The sequence below is a fragment of the Octodon degus genome, unplaced genomic scaffold (genome assembly GCF_000260255.1).
Source record: "Octodon degus isolate 3935 unplaced genomic scaffold, OctDeg1.0 scaffold00005, whole genome shotgun sequence".
NCBI classification, from domain to species: Eukaryota; Metazoa; Chordata; class Mammalia; order Rodentia; family Octodontidae; genus Octodon; species Octodon degus.
Window position 1 is genome coordinate 25875865 of NW_004524581.1, and position 13762 is coordinate 25889626.

Genomic DNA, 13762 nt, shown 5'->3' on the forward strand with positions numbered 1-13762 from the left:
GAGTTCTGCTGAAGGGTTCCGCACTGGGCTTGCACACTGGGTCCAATGAGGATCCGCGGGCCCCAAGCGGTCTCACTCACACACCAGGTCTGGGCTCTGGATCTACTCAGGATCTGCGGGCCCCGGGTCGTCTCACTCACTCCCCGAGCCTAGGGTCCTGGTCTATTCAGGATCCCGCGGGCCCCAGGTCGTCTCACTCACTTGCCGGGCTTGGGCTCTAGGTCTGACCCCCCCTTTTTTTCTTTTGTCCCTGGCTGTCTTTTATCCTACTGTTGCTGTGGGTCAGGGAGACCCTGGAGGGAGAACCAAAGCCCTGGGAAGTGGGGACTTCCAGGGAGCCATTCAGCAGATGCACTAGCTTGGCTCTTAGGCAGCTTTCCTGGGAGCTCCAATTCCACTTCAGCCTCCTACAGGGACTGCTTCCTAGATAGATGCTTTCTGGTCAAACTAGAAAGAAGTTACTTTCTAAAGAAAAAATAAGCAATAGGAATAGGCTGATTAAAAAAAGTACGAGTGCTTCTAATTTAATACCTTCTGCTAGAAATCTTGTAGCTACTAGAAAGTGCAAAGTGCTTTTACTCCAAATAAGCCCAGAGCTCATGGTGGTTTTCTTTTTTACATTAAAAAATATATATTTATTTTTGAGATAGGATCTCAGTACACGGCCCAGGCTAGACTTGGAAGCTCCTGGGCTCAAGTGATTCTCCTGCCTTGGCCTCTGAATAATTAGAACTACAGACAAGCATTACTGTGCCTGATTTTCTAAACCTTCAGAATTTCTGCTAAGTATTCAGAAAAGTACATGTGAATAACATTGCTGGTTTTGAAGCCTCAGGAAGGTGCAGACTATTGATCCAGGCCACCTCCTGGATCACAGAGGAAAGTAATGGGCATGTGTGTCACCCCTTAGGTGTCTCATGAGAGGGTCTGAATGGCCCAGTGTGGACTGCTACAGCGCCATTAGAAAATGAATCAGCCCTGCCGTGTATGTTATAAAAGGTGATCGGAGGCCAATCCTTTAGAAAAATAGTGATGCAACTTTATTCAGAATGTGACTTCATTTCTGTAAAAGCAAACATAATCTATAAATAAATCTATTACATATAGGTACCTACTTCATTAAAAACTGCATAAACACTTTTCCTCTGTTGAACTGTGAATTACCCATGGTGGTGAGAGTCAATCAAGTGAGAATGGCCACAGGGCAACAGGCGAAAGAGCTTTTACTTCTTAAATCATTTGCCTCTATGTTGTTTTGGATCTTGGTCATGAATACATATTTTAATAATATTTCATACAAAAATATATTTTTAATTTTTGTATCAGAAATGACTCCATATATCTGGTGGTTTGATGCTTTATTGCACAAAAAAACAAAAATAAAAAATAAATGTCAATAAGCAAATAGTACAAATGCCAAGGAACCCTCTACTGGAAGAAATCCTCTGAATTATAAAGCATCTCACACTTACAAATGTCAGCCGTCATGTATTACAGATTACAAGAAGAGATCAAAATGAAAATCCAGGGCTACTCCATGTTAGAAATCATTCTCTGTTGTTGTAGGAAGATAGAGTGGAAGGAAAATAGGACAGTTTTCAAAGTGACTGAAAATATGCAGATATTTTCACCGTAACGCTCGAGAGCTACACGGCGGCTGTGTGGTGAAACCTGGCATCCGTGCCGCCCTTGGGCTTCCTGGTTGAGAAAGCCAGACCCACACAGAGGGGCTGAAGCTGATGTGGGCAGGGGACACGGGCAAAGCAGAGCCAAGCATGGCCCCAGCGTGCTTGCAGGCCCGGGAGGTGACCCCAGGAGCAAGGCACAGACAGGGCCAGGACTTCGGAGTGGTGTCTTGTGGTCTGTTCTGTTTCAGAATAGGAAAATCATTGTAAGGGAATGAACAAGAGAAAGCATTGGTGCAGAGAGGAGAGGGGAGAGGCCACTGAGAGAGAAGGAGGTGACTTATGAGGACAGGCCTGGGGTAGAAGGACCCCGTTCAGGGTCCAGCAAGGAAGGAAGAGGGCCCTGAGGGCAGGCGCCACTCGAAGGTGGAGCACAGATGGGAGGCCGCTTGCACCAGGACTCTCAGCCTGCCAACAGGCTGCTTTCCTGTTGGAGACAGAAAGGGGTGGGGCTGGGCTTATGAAAAGACTGGGAACAGCCACTGCGGAGACATTGAATGAACTGCATTCGGAGGGAAATCGGAGCAGGATCGCCAAGGATGAGTGAAGCTGCACTGAGGTGACAGCAGGGTGGCATGGACATTTAATCAAACTAACAATCAGTGTGACTCATCATTTTCTCTGTGTGCAGCAGCCAGGCACAGGGCGACGACACTCAGCTTGGCTAGAATAGGTGGCTGCAGAGTGGGTGCGGAAGCCAAATGATTCCTGAAATAAACACTGCCTATGACAGGACATTGGCAGTGAGCAAGTGATTGCGCCACTGTATATGTCACCTTACAAATAGGATTTCCCCTTCATTTTTAGAGCCCAATCAGATAACAGTATTTCTGTGAAGGAGCGGGAACTGTACTGTACTTCATGCGTCAACCAAGACATGCCACTAGGATTTCTGAAGTCTCTTGCTTATAGCTGCTTCTTTTGCACTTTGTATTTTTAGGCTGGAAAAACTAATAACCTCCTTTCTGGAAGACCAGGACCCAGAGAGCAGGCTGGAGGTTGGCGCTGATATGCGTAAAATTCATCACTGTTTTCATCATTTAAAGGTAAATTTCAGTGTTTCCTCCCGTAGGAGCCATTTTCTGCTGCTCTCAAGCTGCAATGAAAACCTTTCTAGCTGACCCACCCTTGAAAAGTCCCGATCCAGGTCCACAGGTCCAGAAAATGGTGCGCGCCTTGGACTAAGACTGTGACTAGCCCTTTCTCTGGAGCGTGGTTCTGACTTGTCAATAAGTAGGCCCAGACTGTGGCTTTCAGTTCCTGCGCCAGGAGTCTTTACTCTCCATGCAGAATAGTTTTATGTCCGAACAGCAGGATCAGGAGAAGTGTGGCCTGCCTTTTTAAAGCAACTTTGATTTATTCTTACAACTCCCAGGTTTTTCTCAGTCTTCTATTTTACCCCACGTGGCGAGGGAGCGGGGCTAGCGCCAGCTTCTGCCTCTCTTTATTGTATCTTTGCACCCTCGGGGAGGTGCTGACCACTGGTCCCGAGTCTGCGGTGGCCCGGCAAGGGAGGCCAGCTTAGATAAATGAGTCCTGGAGAAGGTAGGTATGCAAAGAGGAATTCCTGCGTGTGGCAGGTGCCACGGTGACAGGATGAACTGAGCGCTGTGGGGTCACGGAGAAAGGGAGGGGTGTCCTGGGAGAAGGTGTCGGAGTAGTAGCTTCCCAGTTCAGAGAAAGAGATAAAGAGAGGGGAGGGGCCGTGAGGAGCGGGAGGGGAGCGCGTGGATCCCACGTAAGAGCAGCTGCAGGCAAGGCGAGGAGGCGGGGAGGCGGGAGCAGGCCTGGTGTGTGCGGGCAGTGGCCAAGGGAACGGGGGATCATCGTGAGCACTGGTCTTCCGTTTCATCTTACAGAAACTTCTGAATGACAAGACGATCCTTGGGAAGAGTACTGGCCCCTGCGAAAGCGGAAACCAAGTCCAGCAAGAAAGCTTTCGAGAGGAGGAATACAGAAAGCTGCAGGACACACTGGAGCAGAGAGACAGCGAGATCTGTATCCTTTTGGGAGCATGGGGAAACCGTCCCCTTCCTGCGTGGGGAGGGGGACAGATAGGTGTCTTCATCCTGCCTGGCCACCTCACGCTCGCCCTGCTCCTTTCCACTAAGACTACAGCATCCTTTCTGCAAGCCAGGCGCAGCGACCAGTAAAGAGGAGCTCTGAAGGCAAACTTCTCCTTACCCTTAGCCTGGCACAGTGGCTCCTCCAGAGAGCCTTGCAGCTCATGGAAACGTCCGAGCTTTGGCACACCGCCTCGGAGCAGCCCTATTTGTTGGCAGTGTATTTCTGGACTGCTCTGCGGTGCCCTGTCTGTCCCAGTCCCAAGCCCCAAAGTTCACTGGTTATCTTTAGCTAGCCAACCGGACACAGGGCTCGCCACAACCTCCCCGTGGCCCAGAACTTGGGCGGGTGTGTGGGTGAGACTCAAACGGTGGCTGAGAAATTGTAAATGGTATTTAGCTGATGAGGAGCAGAGATTAAGTTCCATGTAACATTTTTTCTTTTTTATTTATTGAAAAGCCAGCTCTATGGCTCTGGGCTCCCCTTGCAAATGTTCCTGAATTTGGAAGCAAGCGAGAGCAAGAAGAGCGCTCAGGACAGAGTCCTTCTGGGCTCCCAGGAGCCGTGTATTTTGGGTGCTGAAAGCGGTCGAGCCCGCAAGCACGCTGGGCCTCCAGCTGCAGACGGTCGGTTACTTCTGAGGAGCCCCTGCTGGGGTGGCGAGACCTCAGAACTCCCTGGTATTTCTCCAGCACTGTTTCTCATTTTATCTTTCAAGCTCCTTGTAGGACCTGACATTTTCATGACATTTGCAGCACTTAAACAGACATGAGAAATCATTTGGGCCCGCTCTTTCTAAACAGATATTTTTGCTCACTTTTTAAAATTATGACAAGGCTTTAGCGTCAGCTATTGTGCAAAAAGCAGAATAATAGTCTACGTAAAGGAAATCCAGTAACACGGAGGTACAAACAAATCAAACACCAAGTAGGCACGCTGCCTGATTAACTTCGGTCTCTAATTTTAGTTGAGTTTCAGCAGAGCCCGTGTGTCAAGTTCAAGCGAGTCCCAGTTGCTTTGGTTTCCAGCCCACAATAGTAGCCTCAGCCGCGCCCCTCCCCAGCGAGCCGTCCAGAGCACTGCCCACAGCACTGTCGCCCTTGCATTCCTTCTCCTCTCGCCAACCCCATCCATCTCCAGGGACGACCTCAGCCTGGACCCCAGTCTGAGCTTCACTTCTTTCTTGGCCTTGATCCTAGTCGAGGCTCTTCTTCCCCTAACCACTGCTATCAGCTTCTTAATTCTCCTCGTGGCTTATGACATGCTGTACACGCAGGGGGTACGATGCGATATACAGGGAGGGAACAGTCCAACCTTGTCTGTGTGTGTTTCTTTTAAAATGAAGGTGAAAGAAAGCCATGCATCCTCCCCTGCCTTCACGGTGCTGACTCTGGTAGCACCACTCACGTGGACCCACCCCTGATTCTTCACTGACTGTGAACTATTCCATCAGGGCTTCCTCCGTCTGGGGCTCAGATTCAGAAAGATGGTGTGTGAGGGCTCAGAGCAGCGAGAGCCACACTGAGCCTGACTGCATCCTGCACTGAACCCCAGCCCTCCTCTGTTCGCTCTGTGGCTGCTCAGAGTTCCTGCCCTGCGGGAGCAGGTGCATCAGACCTGTCCTGCCAACCTCCTGGGCCAGCACAGTGTGTGGCACAAAGACATCAGTCAGATGACAGTGAGGAGTGGGAGGAGACAGGAGAGGTCAAAAAAAAGCATGGAAGCTAGAGGCAAGCTGTGATCTTCATGAAATGTAAATAGGAGCATATCATCTCCAATTAAAACCGTGGAGGGGGCCAGGTATAGTGGTGCGTGCCTATATTCCCAGCACTTTCGAGGCTGAGGCAAGGGGACTGCCGTGAGTTCAAGGCCAGACTGGGCTCCACAAGGACTCCAAGGCCACTGAGATACATAGCATAACCCTGCCTCAAAAAAAAAAAAAAAAAAAAAAAAAAAGTTGGAAGGGTTTCCTTTCGTGCTTAGAATAAAACCCAAACTCCTTGCTCCCTGTGTTACAGTGCCCCCATCCTAACTTCCATTCTCATGCCTTGACCCCTGTGTGCTTTGCCTCACTTCCAGTGGCCCCCTTTGCCTCCTGACATGAGCTGAGCCCTGCCATTGCTCCATTTGAGGATGGGTGGATTCTTCATTGTGAGGTCTTCTCTGCGCATTGGGAGATGAAGGGCTGTAGAGCTGCTGGCCTTCCCTTGTTGGTCCGTGTTGTCTTTCAGATCTCAGCCTTCACTTCACGCTTAGCGAGGCCTTTACAGTGCACAGCAAAGCACGGCCACCGGTCCCTGCTGGCCTTCGAAATGGTGCCACCTGGCACCCTCTAATGGTGTGCGCGCATGTGCACACTCATGTGCATGGACACCCCTATCTCCCCAGTAGGACACATTCTGCATGAGAACAAAAACGGACTCTATGTCTCTGTGTTCTCCATCCACACTTCGAACAGAATCCCTAGCCCTGGAAAGCCCGATGCAGTGTCTGGGTCAGCAGAGGTGTCTGGTGCTGTCCCAGTCAGTTAGTGTGAAGCAGGGCCCTGTTCTTTGGCTCAGCCGCGGCCTCCACACTCCGGTGTTGGAGCACTTCTGTCAGGCCCACTTCTTTTTGAGGCAATGAATAGAAGGTCCATCAGGGATGATGAGGAAAAAAGAACCAGTTAGGCTTTCAGAAGTTGCCAACAAATTGGAGTTAACATGGAAGAGGAGTGTGGAGATCACATTGTGTCTGTGCTGCTCGCCAAGCACAGGGAAGTCCCGGTGCCTCCCCGTCTCTCTGAGTAACAGCCTGCCCTTCCATGCACCCCACATTTCCTGGGCTCCCGAGTTCATAAAGCCATCACCAGGGATGGCAAAGATCGTGGGTCCATCCTCCTTTGTGTGCCTCAGGGTCCTGAGAGTCTCTGAAAGGGACCCTGGAAGGCCTTCCTCCTGTGGAAGCTCCAGGTTGGTTGGGCCAGACTGAAGAGTGACATGGCAGCTGAGTGGGGAATTTTCCCAGATAGAAGACCAATTTGCAGCCATAGCTCCAACACCCGCTAGAACATAATATTTGTTGTACTTTGTATTGACTGCTTCAGAAAGAGTCCAAGGCAACTCATTTATACTCAGAACATTTTAAGGACTTCTGTGTTTGCTGTTTTTTTGCATCTAGTGAAAGAGGAATAACCTCCTAAATTGTGAACTAGTGTACAGGGGACAGTGGGACATTAAAACTCCTCCTTTAGTCAGGCCTGACCACATAGGAAGTAGCAGGCAGTATACGAGTATGATCCTGCATCAAGATCATTCTTTCTTTTTTTAAATGTATTTAGAACAGAGTCTGCAGGGTCTCACTACACAGATTGGACTCGTAGTGATCCTCCTGTTTTCAGCCTCCCAAGCACTGGGATTATAAGCTTGTGCCACCACGCCATCTCAGTGACCATCTCAGTGTCCCCTGGGACAAGGCCAGCATGGAGAGCGGGGGATCGAACCCTAGTCCCTGCACCTGCCTAAGCAGGTGCTTTAGTCCATTGAGCTATCTGGCCAGCCTGAATATCATTCATGTTTTGATCATCATAATCTGGGAGTCATGACATCCTTAAGTCAAATTTTAGATATTCTGGTCAACATGTTAAAAAAGGAAAAGAAGAAAACTCAAGATGCTCTCCACCTGTCTAGCATGGATAGAGGTGAAACGAGACCCTCGCAAGGCTTGCCCTTCCCACCTGGGAACCCACAGGAAGGGCAGAGGATGTCCCTGTCCTCAGTTCCAGTGCAGGCCCAGGACCTCGGCACTTCCGGGTACAGATCCCATTCGCTGCACCGGAAAACAGGTCAGTGCACTAAATGTTAAGTACATCTCATTGTCATAGATTCCAGCAGCACATCCTCTAGTTTTACATGAACACAGGAGGAAGGCACTCACAATTATTTGTCAGAATTATTTTAAGTTATATAGCAGTTTTTCAAATGAGGGCCTCAGTTGAGGCGAACCAAATATGAATTTTCACAACATCCCCAGGTGGCAGTAGACAGGTCCAGGAAAAGAGCAGAAGAGTTTGCTCTGAGAAAAAGGGACAAGAAACCTTCCTCCGACTGGAAGGGAAGTGTGAAGTCAATTGGTGAGCCACTCATTTGATGGTGCCGCGTTCATTTCTAAAGCCAAGTGAGTTGCCTACAGCAAAAGGATTGAAAAATACTATCCCCCCCTTGAAGGCTGATGAATCATCACAGCTTTGCTGGGTCACAGGATTTGACTGGGTCAGGCCCACCCAGTACCACCGCTGCTGCGGACCTCGTGCCTCGTTAGGTCACGTGGCCTGATGCGCGGTCCCATGACTACGGCCTGCTCTTGTCCCTGGTGAACCAGCATGGGCTGTGTGGGAGCCAAGGGGTGAGGAGCTCCCCACTGTGGCGACACACATTGACATTTTCCATGTAAGTGCTTGTCGGGGTGGACCACATGATGTGCCTGGCTTTCCAAAGGGCTGGCCTGGGAATGTCTAAAGGGCACGGGACTCAGTCAGGAGCACATGTCTTAGCTTACAGAGACCATGCTGAGAAGCAAGGAGGTACTTTCTGCGACATCATATTCCTGTACCTTCAACAACAGAAGAGAATAAATTTAAAATCCCAGAAAAACAAAAGTGCTCTGTTGCCCTTTCTCATGGTGGCAGCAGACAGTAAACCTCACTGGCTCTTCCTTATGGGTATAGCGTTGCTGTCCTCACTGTGGAGAGCAGCTGTGGGGGACAAATGAGGAGCAATCTGGGTTGGAGAATCCTGTAGCCACTCAGTTATTCCTCCCTTAATCTCAGACATTTGCTGAGTGCATCATCAGTTCTGGGCACAGTGCCAATTACTGTCATGACGGCCCCAACTCACACAGCTGTCACCTACACCAGATACCCTGCTAAGTTCTGCACTTGAGCTACCTCACTTACACCTTACCTTTGAGATAAGTCTGTGTTCTGTCTTTATACTGAAGAAGACAGCGTATGTGGACGAACACAATCCCTGACCTCAGAGTATCCGGCGAACGACAAAGAAAAGAGTCACCAAACAATTGATTGCAAAATCATACCACCTTATCATCGAGGAAGCGCATGCCAAGGAGGCCCCACTTCCAGCCAAGACCAGAAAGAGCATAGTTGGGGGCATGGGGACCGGTGTGAGGGAAGGGATCTTGGCAGCAGAGGGAATCAGCTGCTCGCAGAGCTCTCAGGGCCTTGGTGGTGGAAATAAGCCTTCCAGGAAGTGAAGAGACCCACGTGGTTGGCATCTGGGCAGCCAGGTTGGTGATGACACCAGGGCCTCTGGCCAGCTAGCAGGCAGGGTGGAGTCCAGGCTCAAGGGTGGGGACGATGAGAGAGGTGAGTGAACAAGGCTCGGTGGCTCATAATAGATGCAGGGTGAGACTGACCCCACGTCTGCCGCAGCTGGTGGGCTCTTCCCAGAGGGGGGACGCAAGTGTCCCCCATGGCCCCACGGCACGTGGCACTTTCGGATCTTGGATACCAGCACCCTAGAGTACTGCGTTTTGGCATGTGAGGACTTGAATGCAAGGGTGTTGGAAGGGCATCCGACCCAAACTCTAACCTTCTCCCGCCCTTCTTTCTCTTGTTCCACTGTCTTTCTTTCTTTTTTAAAGATTAACAATGATTTTATTTGTATTTATCAGAGAACACATCACTTTGACTCACAAAAGACCAACTATACAAAATGTACATTTTGTGGGAAAAAAATATATATATATATATTTTTTTTAACTTTTTAAAGTTTCTACTAGGAGAAGATATCACACGATGTCTTTTAAATGAATTGTAAGTCAGAGATATAGTATAAATCTTAGAACAAAAGTTGAGATTAAGCAATATTCAGAAAATTAAATACTAATTAATTGAAAATTAAATGTTTCAAAACAATTGAACTAAGAAAAAGTTTTCATGATAGCAAAGAAGTACTAAGAGTAAAACATAAGATAAATACTGGAATGGCAAATAAATGACCAGCATTTCTAACCATTTGAGGATAGGATATCGCACAAAGTTCTAGTGTGTTGTGGACATGCATAGTGACCGTGACAGTTACTGGTGGCCAGGTGTCACTTGTGGGACTGAGCTACAGCTATTTCTTTGAAATCTACCCTGTAGACTCAGGTGGAAACATGACCCATAGGGTGGGAGAAAAGTCCATTTGTAGAGTGTGCTGATGGAAATATTTTGCTGAACACAAAAGACTAACTGAAAGACTACTATTGTATACCTCTTATTCTCCTGTGTTTAATTGTTTGCCCCATTTGGTGGGTTCTTTCCATTCTCATTCATGGGGCTGTGAACAATTTGCTCCCTCTCTAGAACAACATTTAGTAGTCTGTGTAGGCTTGGCTTTGTCATCATGAAATTCTTTAGTTGTTCTTTGTCATGGAAGTATTTCACTTCTCCATTATACTTGAAAGAGAGTTTTGCAGGATAGATCAGTCTGGGTTGGAATTTGTTTTCTTGCAAAACTTGAAGTACTTTGCTCCATGCTCTTCTTGACTTGATGGTTTGTGAAGAGAAATCTGCCCCTATTCTGATGGGTTTTCGTTTAAATGTGATCTGTTTCTTTGCTTTAGCAGCTTTTAGTATACTGTTCCTATGCTGAATTTCTGGGATCTTGATTATTATATGTCTGGGTGTGGTTTTAATTGGGTTGATGTTATTTGGAGTTCTATATGCTTCGGTTTCCTGAATGTCAGATTGTTGCCCCATATTTGGAAAGTTTTCTGCTATTGCTTCTGCCCATATTCCTTTTATATCATTTGTATTGACTCCTTCCTTCTCATTGATGCCTATTAGGGGCTGGGGAGATGGCTCAGTAGGATAAGCGCTTGACTGGCAAATACAAGGATCTGAGTTCAATTCCCGGTTCTGCCAAAAAAAAAAAAAAAAAAAGAAAGAAAGAAATCAGACTCATTGATGCCTATTAGTCTCACATTGTTCATCTTTGCATCATCTTGCAGGTATTGAATTATTTTTTCCTGTATCCTAGTTGTTTTTGAGAAATCTTTCCTTACTTTTTCACTAGCTGCAATGGTGTCTTTAAGGTCAGAAAGTCTATTTTCCCTTTCACTCAAATGGTTTTGCCAGCTTATGATTGAGGTTTTAATCTCTGGTGTATCACTTTGAATCTGTTTCATACATTATATTTCTTTCCTATATTGCTTATTCAGAGGTTTCATCATTTTTATATTCTGCTCTATTTTTTATCAGTATATTCTTTGGAAGCACTTAGTACTTCTTTGATTATAGTTATTACTACATTTTTTAGTTCAGAAATTATTTCTGATCTAATTTCTTCCATACCTTTCTGCAGTTGTTTCTTTACTTCCAACACTATTATTTCAGAGATATCAGGTATGTGATTTCCAGTTTCCTCAGTACTAGTGTCTTCTGTAATTGTACTGGGTGGACTCAGGGCCTGAGACTGCATTTTGTTCCTTCCCTTTGTCATTTTGTATACCACTGTCTTCTGACCTTTGGTGTAGAGCTTAGATAGAGTTATTACCTTAGCACCAGGTCTGGATCTGTGAAGTTCAGATTCCTCCAGGTGGGTGTTGTTTGGATCTGGCTGCTGTGCTCCACTTCTTTCTGCTGCATCCCTTAGAGTTGAACCCTTTGTGCCTCTCTGGCAAGATGTTCTGCTCCTGAATCAGCTTGGTGGGTCTTGCCTCTAGCCTCTTTGCAGAGAGTTCTGCTGAAGGGTTCCACACCAGGCCTGCAGTCTGGGTCTATTCAGGATCCGGCGGCCCTGGGTACTATCACTCGCGCACTGGGACTGCGCTCCTGGTCTATTCAGGATCCCTGGGCCTGAGCGGTCTCATTCACACGCTGGCCCTACCTCTGGGTCTCTTGGTCTACTTTCTTCCACAAGACAGGTCACAGAAACTAGATCCTCTAGTTTCTCCTAGATCAACCCTAAAACCTAGAAATTACTCCACCCTGCCCCCACCTTCCTATGACTGGCTGATAAGAAGTTCTCAGACCTGCTGTGTCTGATCATGGTCACAAGCTCTCATTCCAGGAGTCCCTCGCCACCCCTGGGAGGAAGGGAGGCCACACAGAGATGCAGGAAGAATCCGAACAGAGCAGCCTTCTGGGCTGCCCGGCTCAAGGCTGGAACATCAGCGCCACCTCTTCTCCCAGTCTGATTTCCCCATGGCTGTCCTCCTCCCTGAGCAAAAAAATACTCTTGTCCCTGGGTCTTGGGGTCTTCCTTTTGAAAGCTCCTGTGTCACATAAAACTTGGATGCCATAAAACTGCCATGCTTTTCTTTTTCTGGCCTGCTTTTTGTTCTAGGGTTGTTGGTCATGATGCTGCGATAGGTGAGCAAAGGTCCGGAACTTTCTGCCCCTGCACTGCTGCGTGGGGGTCACAGGCAGCACCGGAGCACGATCCCCACAGCAGGTGACAGAAGGAAGGCACTGCTTCCTGCCCTTGCCAAGGACACGCATTTTGTCCTGTGCAGAACGGACCTGCAGGGCAACCCTCGGCCTCGCGGCACGCCACGTCCTTGCTCTTTCTATGTCTCCGGGCCCACGCCCTCTCCCTTCCCATAATTCCTCTTCCCCACAGCGACTCATCATCCGGCTCTTCCCTTATAATTACAGCCCGCATCCGCAGTCTCTGTTTTCCTCCCTTGATAGTGCTATCAAGACAGCCGACAGTTTGCTTTGGAGAGTGAATTAAGTTTACTTGAACAGAAAATTGCTGAAAAAATAATGGAAATTGTTTGTAAAGTCCAAGTACAAATGAGGTAAAAGTTTTGGAGATGAGCCTCCTCTTTGAAAGGGAGGTTGAGTTGTTTTAACCATCACCGGATATAGTCCTAGCGGTAGAGGACAGAAGTGGCCTTGCAAACGGCCTGATAATGATCTAAACACTTGGGGATGGGATTGGTGGGGATCCACTTCATTTTTTTGGCAGAAACTACAAATAGGCTGGAAAAGGTGGTTGGTAATCGTTGTGGCTACAGCGCAGCAGGTAATGGGACAGTTGAGTACAGTGTTTACAATTCTAGGAGCCGATTAGAGTTTTATTATTTTAATGTCTTCTATAGGAAACACTTATGTAAACTAAAGCAAGCACCAAAACTTTAATAAGCCTGCTGTTGTGGAAGGTTTTCGGTATCATGTAGGTGTTGCCCAGTTTCCATTAACTATCCCTGGAGCAGAAAGCAAGTAAATCCCGCCATCTCCCAGACGGGCGTGAGCTGGCCGCTTCCTCCCGCAGCCCTGCACTCTCCCGCTCGCGTCCGTTCTGTCCATCCCATGCGGCAAGTGAGGCCCTTTGAGTTCAGGGTTCGGTGAGAGCCCCGCAGAGCCGGCAGCTGGCTGGCAAGGCCAGGAAGGCCAGGAGCTGGGGCGGGGGGCTTGAGGGGGTTAATCGCCTGGTGCTTGGTGTCTCGGAAATAAGGAGAGGGACTGTTCCGCCCCGCAGCTGGAAGAGAATCACATTGTTCTCTTCAAAATTAAGAAGTTTTAGAGCTGAGTGGTTTGGGGTTTTCCTTGTGTTCTTTTTTTCCCCTCTGCTCTCTGGCTGCGCATTCCTAGCCGGAAGCTTTCTCTGGCTGCAGGAGGCTTCGCTGAATCCCCTCCGTGGGCGTGGAAGGAACGGGGTACCAGAGTGAGCTGAGAAATGGGCTCTGCCTCCTTGCGATTGAGGAGCGTAGACTGGCTTTGTACCCAGAGAGTAAAGTGACAAGTGCTTCCTGCAGAGACTGGGGACAAATGTGGAAATCAAAGGAGTGAGCAGCCGAGAGAGGTGTAGCAGATCAGGCTCGTGGGAGCCAGGTCTCAGAGGCTTGGTTGAATTTGGAGATTCAGAGGTGTAGGGAGGAAGATTCCAGTGTTAAAAAAAAAAATAATGCATCAGTGTATTCTTTCAAGAAATGTCTGTTGGGGGCCTGGCCCTAGCTCAGCCCTTTAAGTGGCTGCTTCCACAAAGCTGTCAGCCTCAGGTTGCTGGAGTTCGAACCTCACA

General features: G+C 48.2%; 1 protein-coding gene across 1 annotated transcript in view; it reads left to right on the forward strand.

The window, feature by feature from the left end:
- Kif6 (kinesin family member 6) overlaps positions 1-13762 on the forward strand; it is a 355828-nt gene that overhangs the window by 193479 nt on the left and 148587 nt on the right. Inside the window, exons 11-13 of the mRNA XM_023720189.1 lie at positions 2626-2731; positions 3545-3683; positions 7354-7572. Coding sequence (XP_023575957.1) covers positions 2626-2731; positions 3545-3683; positions 7354-7572 — 464 coding nt within the window. The remainder of the gene's footprint in view (positions 1-2625; positions 2732-3544; positions 3684-7353; positions 7573-13762) is intronic.